This window comes from Ichthyophthirius multifiliis (assembly GCF_000220395.1).
Source record: "Ichthyophthirius multifiliis unplaced genomic scaffold scaff_1120509249686, whole genome shotgun sequence".
NCBI lineage: Eukaryota > Ciliophora > Oligohymenophorea > Hymenostomatida > Ichthyophthirius > Ichthyophthirius multifiliis.
In genome coordinates this window covers 130891-139681 of record NW_004087459.1, presented here as the reverse complement: position 1 = coordinate 139681, position 8791 = coordinate 130891, and the positions used below count along the sequence as shown (strand labels likewise).

General features: G+C 16.8%; 2 protein-coding genes across 2 annotated transcripts, besides 14 other annotated features; one reads left to right on the top strand and one right to left on the bottom strand. All coding sequences in view use genetic code 6, as the record gives it.

The window, feature by feature from the left end:
- Window positions 1-100: 100 nt before the first annotated feature.
- On the top strand, window positions 101-2185 carry IMG5_023610 (kelch motif family protein, putative; the record flags this gene model as incomplete). The annotated part of the gene is made up of 7 exons (XM_004039393.1): window positions 101-148; window positions 319-408; window positions 481-745; window positions 838-1063; window positions 1111-1339; window positions 1381-1770; window positions 1906-2185. Coding segments are annotated over 7 exons (1528 nt in total), but the record flags the coding sequence as incomplete, so codon positions are not given.
- Window positions 429-473: a microsatellite.
- Window positions 1788-1864: a microsatellite.
- A 1353-nt stretch (window positions 2186-3538) lies between the features above and the next one.
- Window positions 3539-3573: a microsatellite.
- A 1886-nt stretch (window positions 3574-5459) lies between these two features.
- Window positions 5460-5499: a microsatellite.
- Window positions 5495-7173, bottom strand: IMG5_023600 (hypothetical protein). Its single transcript, XM_004039392.1, has 2 exons — window positions 5879-7173; window positions 5495-5711 (listed from the first exon to the last, which is right to left on the bottom strand). Exons 1-2 carry the CDS (start codon window positions 6555-6557, stop codon window positions 5545-5547), a joined length of 846 nt encoding a protein of 281 aa, XP_004039440.1. The 5' UTR covers window positions 6558-7173; the 3' UTR covers window positions 5495-5544.
- Window positions 5716-5763: a microsatellite.
- Window positions 5718-5836: a microsatellite.
- Window positions 5755-5843: a microsatellite.
- Window positions 5765-5856: a microsatellite.
- Window positions 5793-5852: a microsatellite.
- Window positions 7160-7194: a microsatellite.
- A 377-nt stretch (window positions 7195-7571) lies between these two features.
- Window positions 7572-7627: a microsatellite.
- Window positions 7580-7649: a microsatellite.
- Window positions 7613-7670: a microsatellite.
- Window positions 7671-8345: 675 nt separating this feature from the next.
- Window positions 8346-8447: a microsatellite.
- Window positions 8448-8791: the final 344 nt, after the last annotated feature.

Below are 8791 nucleotides of genomic sequence, written 5' to 3'. Positions count from 1 at the left end.
TATATTTAATATTTATTTATTTATTATTATTTATAATATCTTTAAAATTTAAATATATCATTATTATAAAAATGCAAAAAATATTTTGTTAAAATTGTAGTTATGTTCATGTAGGAAGCTGTGCTGCTAACCCAACAGATTTTATATGGTAAATATTATCTAAATAATTATATTATAATTTTCATTATTCCATTATATAAAAATAAAACATAATTTTATAAACTAAAATAAATTATTTTTAATTATAATATTTTTAATATCATTTATATTCATTAGATATTTTTTAATATTTTATTAAAAATAATTATTTAAAAAAAGGAAATATGGAGGTAATAATGTATTTATTTGTGGGTCATGGAATTAATGGCAAACATATATAAAATTAAATAGATTGAAACAAAATCCATCGTAAACTAAAATTTTTACACTAATATAAATTTTTATAAAATAATAATATAAAATATTTATAAAATTTTAAAGTTGGAAACATTGCAATATAAGCTTATAAGCAGGATAATATTAATATAAATATGTAGTTGATGGGTAATGGAGATGTGATTATGAATGTCATGTGGTATATGATACAAACGGATTATAAAATAATACGTTAGAAATCGTTCCAAAATAAATAGTTCATGATGAAACTGATGAAAGTGAAGAAGATGATTAAAAAATTTCTATTCAAGATTAAAAATATTGGAAAAATATCAAAATATCAACACAATTAAAAGCCATAGATATAAAAGCATATAAAAAAAATAGACAATATAAATATATATTTACTTTTTATAAAAAATATAAATTCAATATTGAAACATTTATTTATAAAATAAATAGTTAATTGGATCATGGGATAATTGGTAAAAGGAAATAGCAATGGAAAAAGAATATAATTTACACAGTAAATAATATGAAAGCATTGCAAAAGTAAAATTATAACCAGGCCGATATGAATTTAAGTTTTTATGTGATGGTTATTTTTAACATGATCCTGAAAAAAAATATATAAAAAACGAATTTGGAACAAATAATAATATAATATTTGTAGAATAAAACACTGTAGGTTTAAATATTGAACAAGAAAAGAAAAACAAGCGTCATTAAAAATAGATTATACAAAGTTTGCTTGGAAAACACATCAATTTTCACATTCTTCATGGGAAAAAGTTACAGGATACATATAAGGTCATTCAATGAATAAAGTAGGAAATTATATTTATATATTTGGAGGACATAGAGGAAAATATTTAGATACTATGTGGTAAATGGATATTAATACATTAGAAATAGAAATTGTAGATGTTAAAGATTTTGTACCGGAAGAAAGAGCTTATCATAAGTATATTTATAAATATTTATAATAAAATTATAATAAAAAAGTGTGGTAACATTTGGAAATAAATTATTAGTATATGGAGGATTAAATAATCATAGAATTTTAGAAGATTATTTAAATTATAATACTTCAACTAAATAATGGATTCCTATATAATTAAGAGGAGATTAACCACCTTAAAGAGAAAAAAACTCAATGTCTATATTGGGAAAAAAAGCTCTAATAATGTTCGGGGGATATTATTGTTCTTCAGATTATGAAGCAGAATTTCATTATAATGATTTATATTCATTTAATTTATAAAATTTATAATGGTCTGAAATAAAATATGAATAAGAAAATTTACCAGAAGGAAGGTTTTCTCATAGTAGTGTTATAAGAAAATAAAAATTATATATATTTGGAGGTATGTATAGAAAAATGTCTTAACCAGCGTAAATTTATATGAATAATATAAATATATATATATATATATATATATATATATAAATATATATATATATACATATACATATACATATATATATAATTGCATATTTTTATTTATATATTATTTAATAAAATTAAAGTAAAAATTTTAATGATGTGTGGACTATTGATTTATAAACATTAAATTAATGCAAATGGGTAAATCTTACTGAAAATATTAAAGGAATACCACCTGCTCCTAGACATGGCCATGTATCTCTACTTATATAAAATGATATGTTAGTTTTTGGAGGAAGAGGCGAACATAAATAATTATTTAATGATACTTTTGTATTAAATTTAAAGAAAAAAGAATGGTTTTTCTTTATCTATTTAGTTTAAATTTAATTATTTTTCATTTAAAATTAGGATAAAACCTGATACACATGGTTAACCTCCAAGACCTCGTTTTTATCACGCTGCTTGTTTATTAGATAAATAAATTATAGTTTTTGGAGGCAATGTTTCTTTTGGATAAAAGTATATTTTTTTTAAAAAAAAAATATATATATTTAAATTTATCTCTAATTAAAGCTAATAATTACTTAAATAAAAAAATAAAAATATTTATATTTTAAAGTTTGAATATGAAGGGTATTTTTTTTTTTTTTTATGATATTTTTAAATTTTAGGACATCTAAATAATCTATTTAAAGTAATTTTAGTGAAGATGAGGAAGATGAAGAAGAAAAAGACAATTCAATTTAATGATTTTTAAATAATATTATTTTTTTATTCATATTTTATATTTTTTAATATAAATATGAATTGTACTTTTAATTTTTTTTTTATATATTTATTATATTTATTTCTAAATTATTAAAATTTATATTTTTTTTTAAAGATATTGTTTTTATATTTATTTAATAAAAATATAAAAATTAATAATTCAAAATTTTATTTTATATATATCAAAAAATAAATGTTTAATAATAATAATTTATTAATATTAATAAAAAAAAATGAAATAATAAACTTTAAGTACTATAAAAGAATAATAAAAAATTCAATAAAAACCATTATAATAATTACAAAAATAATTCTTTAGCCAATAAACTCCCACAAAACTAAAATTAAAGAATGTAATTAAATGTTAATTTGAAATAAAAAATTCACAAAATAAACTTTATTAGTAAGCAAGTACTAAAAACGCCATAAATTAAATGAATATGCTAAATGCACCGTAAAAGCTTATATAAAATGTCAAAAGAGAATTAAGATTAAATATAATCGCTAAATTAAAAAGTTTTTCTTATAATAAAGAAAATAATTAAGCTCAAATGATAAGAATAACACCAAAGAATAATTCACAAAAATATGATTATGAAGAAAATAGTGAAGAGTAAAGCTAAAAAAAACTCTAAAATAGTCAATTTGCAAGAAGTAGATTTTTAAAAAAACGAAGCATTACTTAATATTCTAATCAATTATAAAATTATAAAACGAACTCTTAAATCTCTTATTCTTTTTAAAAAAGTAGCATAATTTCTAATTTTATAGATAAAAGAGACAAATAAAAAGATTTTTTTTTAATGAAAAACTCTTAAATTAATTTCAATAGATGGCCTTTAATATAATAATAATTAAATATTGCTTTAGAAAAAAAATAAGAGGCAATAAAATTATATTAAAGATAAAGGTCATGTTCACCTAACATTATAGTGAATTAATAGTAAAAAAAATAAAGTTTATAATAATAAAAAAACTATTAAAATTTAATTGAATAAAAGTTTTATAAAAATAATAATTTAATAAAATAAAATAATTTAGTTAAAAAATATTAAATTGTTAATTCTTTATTGTATTAATAAACTAAATATATTAAAAGTAATATTACTGAGAATGATAGAGATAAATTTAAAAGTGTATATGATTAAGATTCCTTTGAAAAAGAGAAAAGTAATATAGAAATATAAAAAAAATTAAACGAAATCTGTCCTGAATTGAAAATAGATTAAATAAAGTTAATTTTTATTATATATTTATTAAAATATAAAAAAATTAAATTCAAATACTTTTGTTTAAATTTTATATTTTAAATGATTAAAGACATGTACCGAGAATTAAAAATAATGATTTATATGAAAATAAAAATTTTTTCAAATATTTATTATTATAACAAATAGAAATAAAATGAAAAAAGAAGTATGAATTAAAAAAGTTTAACAAACTTAAACAATTATTATCCTTTAAAAGTATCAAATAATGAAAACAGAATGGTTAAATAAACATTTATTGAATATAAGAAATAATAATAAGTATAATTATTTATACATATAATTATATTTATTTATTTTTATTAAAAAAAACTAGTTATATTACTAATGTTTATAAAAAATTAGATAAAAACATGATTATAAAAATATAAGCATAGATTTTCAACCTAATAATAATCTATTAAAAGGAATAAAAGTATTTTATGATAAGAAATAAACTTCAAAATATAAAAATAGAATAATTTTATAATAAATTTTAGAATTTTTATCTTTATTAATTAAATTAAACTTAACTTTAGAAGAAGTAAATTTTCTAATATATAAAAAAAATTAATTTATTTAATTTTTAATAAAAAAGGTTTGTTTAAAAAAATTATTTATAAAATAACCTTTAAATACAGAGAAATAATTTTTATTTTTATCGGAAGTAAAAAAGAATAATGTATAATAAGTTAGAAAAATGCTTTAAAACGATAAATATTTAGTTTATACATATGATAAAGTAAAATTTAAATATAAATAAATATATATGTATTTTTATTATATTTTTTTTTCAAATAATTTTTTTAAATAAGGCATTAAATACTCCTCTTCATTTTGCATGCAAACGCAATTTTTATGAAATGGCTTAACTTTTACTTCACTATAATTCAGATGTCGATGCTTTAAATTATGTATAAATTATAAGTAAAAAAAATTATAATTATATTTAATTATTTTTATATAAATAAGATGAATAAAAATTGCTTATACTATACTTTAAAATCATAATATTCTAGTTTGACAATCCTTCTTTTGAAAAATTAGGCCAACCCTTTTCTTGTATAAACAATTAAAAAAACTGAATAAGAATTAAGAAATGAGAAAATATTTTATTGTATACAAAATGCACAAAAAGTAATTTTTTTTTACTTTTTTATACATTTTAAGATATTTATTTTATTTAAGATACATAAAATTATGATAAATAATAAAATTAGTAAGAGAAACTAAATTTGGAAAAAATATAAATATTTATTAGATAATTAATGAAGTTAAAATAAAAATATTATGAAAATAAAGCATATATTTTTAAAAGTAAATTTTATAAATGTAAAATTATTTTATTTGGAAGTTTTAATAAATAAATATTTAATAGGTTAAATATTATCAAAGTAATAATAAAAATTTAGATATATATATTTAATATAAATATTATTAAATTATGAAATAGTATAAATAGATTAATTATAAAAAAATAAATATATTATCAAAAATTAATTTTTCTATAATTTAAATATAAAAATTTAAATTTTGATAAATTATATAAAATAATAATAAAAAAAAAATTAATTTTAATTTTTAGTTTTAAAAAACATAAATAAGAAATATTAAATATTTTATAAAAGTTTAATAAAGTTTTAAAATATTGTACATTAACCTTTAAACAAAAATCTCCTTTTAAAAAAAAAAATTAAAAAAAATTAAAATTTAAAAAAAGTGTTTTTTTAAAAATTAATTATAAAAATCTAAAAAAAAAATATATCAATTTTTTATATAAACCAATTATTTAAAGTTCAAATTATATCCATCTTCAGGTATATTAAATATTTTTAATTTTTAACCATTAAAAATTCTTCCATTATTATATTCCATAGCTTAACATGCACTTTCAGAATTGTCATACTCTATAAAAAATGTTCCACATTTAGCTAAAAATATAAATATAAATATAAATATAAATATAAATATAAATATAAATATTTATATATATTTATAATATATATTTTTTAATATATTTATATATACATATATATTTTAATTTATATATATATATTTTTATACAAATATATTTTTTTTTATTTTATTAAAATATTACCTCCTACTGTTGCTTAATAAGGTCTAACAATAAAACTATCTATAATAATTCCAAATCTTGAAAATTCTTCTATAAGATCTGCATGTAGATCATCCCATTAAACTTTAGTTAATAAATTTTCTGTTCCCTACATTATGCAATTTAGTACTTTTATTACTTTAAATTTTGGTTTTTTATCTAATTTATTAACCGTTAATTTTTCAAAATTTTTCATCTGCATTATATTTTCTGTAGCTTTAATTACTGCAGCTTAAGCTTCAGCTTATTATCTAGCTAATTAAGTTAGTTATTTAAGATTATTTACTCCATCTGGATTTTCACCAAGCCTGCTTATTTTACATTCATTTTAAAAAAATATTATTTTTCCTAATTTGTACATTAAATTAGTTTCCGGAACTGATGAAAGTTCTATATTTGCAGTTTTATCTTCTTCATTAATTTCGCAATTTAAAACAGGATTAGGGTTGTCATTATTTGCTAGTGCTTTTTCCTTCATATAATTTGTGATGTAGCTTATAATATCAATCTTATCTAAACCGTATTCTAATGGGACATTATCAATTTAAATTTTCCTTTATTTTTCTGTTTGTTTTAAAAAACATTCGTCCATTATTTACATGTTAATTTTAGGTTGCCATAAAAAACCGTCCCAATAAAATTTCTCTGTATCAATTTACATATTATTGCTGTCTATATGAGTATTTTATTTTGTATTATTCAAATTATTTGTGTTTTATAAATAATAAGCTAATGGAGATCTACTTCTAGTATGCTATCTTCTCCTATTTTTCCATTAATACTCATTATTATTACGTGATTATCTTCTATTATTATTATTATTTCTATAATTTCCGTTACTTCGGCTACTTCTGCTACTATTTCGACCCGTATTGCTACTACTATTACTATTCGATTGACTTTTGGAACTTGATGAATGCTTTCTTCTGCGAGAACGACGATTTCTGGAGTCTTAATATGGAGACGGAGATATATTCCTGATGTGTCTTTTATGATGATGATGATAATGATGCCTTTTTTTGAATGCCTAGATTGGCTACGTGATTTGTTTTTCTTATTTGTTTTTTTGGATTTTTTGGTATTACTTCGAGATCTTTATTTTTTGTGCTTCTTTTTGACACTTCGAGAATGTCTTCTTGTGCTTTTCGCTTACTCTTTTCTATTGTCCTTTGTTGTATTAGATTCTGGGTTTCCTTGTTGTTTATTATTAATAATTTAATCGATATTCAATCCATTATTATTCTTATTTACTTCAGTTTGTTAAATACTCATTTTTTTTTCAATACTATTTTATTTTCTTTCTAATTTTTTTTTTAAAAAAAAACAAACAAAAATTATTATATTTTTTATTTAATTATTTTTAATTTTTTTAAAAAAATTATTTTTCTTTCTTTTTTTTAAATAAATAATAATATACTAATATTATTTCTAGACATAACATATATAATTTATTATATATAATAATTTATAATGACTTAAAATTTTTTAATTTTCTCGAAACAAATAAAAATTAGTGTAATTATAACAATTTTTTTTTATAATAAAAATATTTTAATAAAATAATATATTTTATTATATAAAAATTAAAAGTTATAAATATTAAAAAAAAATTTGTAAATTAATTTAAGATTTAGAAAAAAAATATATTATATGAATAAAAATAAGAAATTATAAAAAATGTAAATATAAATATAAATATAAATATAAATATAAATATTATATATATATATATGTATATATTTATATATTTATAATTTATAATTTTTATTTTTATGTGTTTTTTTTTATATCTTTAAATTAAATCTAAATAAAATTAATCATAATTAATTATTAAGAATAAATATTATATCTATTTTTATTTATTATTTTAAAAATATATAGTTTTTATTTATAACTTTATTATTTAAATTTATGCATATAATTTTAAAATAGTATATTTATTATTTTGATACATATTTTTTATATATTAATATATAATAATTAATTTTTTATATATAATTAATTTCAATTTTTAAGTTTATTTGGGCTACTATTTTAACTTATATTAGAATAATTTCTATTTTTTTACATTGACTCAATTAAATTATCATACAAAAATTCTTAACTAAATTCACAATCTTCATTATATTCTTCTTTTTCTTAATCTATTTCTGTTAATTTTTCTTTTTATATTGAATATAGTCTTTATTAGATAAACTAAATATGTTAAATAATTTTTTTTTTTTCTCAACCTAATTACTAACTATATTTCCAGAAAAAAATCCTCTGATTTATAAAAGATTTTTAATATAAATATTTTTCATACCAAGAGCCATAAATATACTATCAAATATTAAAAAGTCTATAAAAATAGCAGTAAAAAAAGTCTAAACCCATAACTAAGCTTGATAATTAGTCATAAATAATCCTACATAACTAAAACATAAATAAAAACAAACTAAAAATAATAATATATATATATATAAAAAAATATATAGATATGTATATATATATATATATATATATATATATATATATATATATAATTTTATAAATATATATATATATATATTTACTATATTCTATTATTATAAAAATATAAAATATTATCCATTTTTTTAAATAAGCACTATTTCTATAAACAATAAAGAAATGTATTATTCCTTATATATAATTAAAAACTGATCCCATAAATATTCCTATAATACCTGCAAATAATGGTCCTAAATTACCTAATTATATTATTCTATCCAAATTTAAAAGATATGCCTCAAAAAAACTTTAAAATATAATTGTTCCAAATAATAAAAGTGTCCTAATTTCCCTAGGATTTTTTATATCCTTTATAAATATTAATGAATAAAGTGGGTGCATAGCTTTTAAATCCTCCTTTATAATATCTTTTTCTTTATCTTT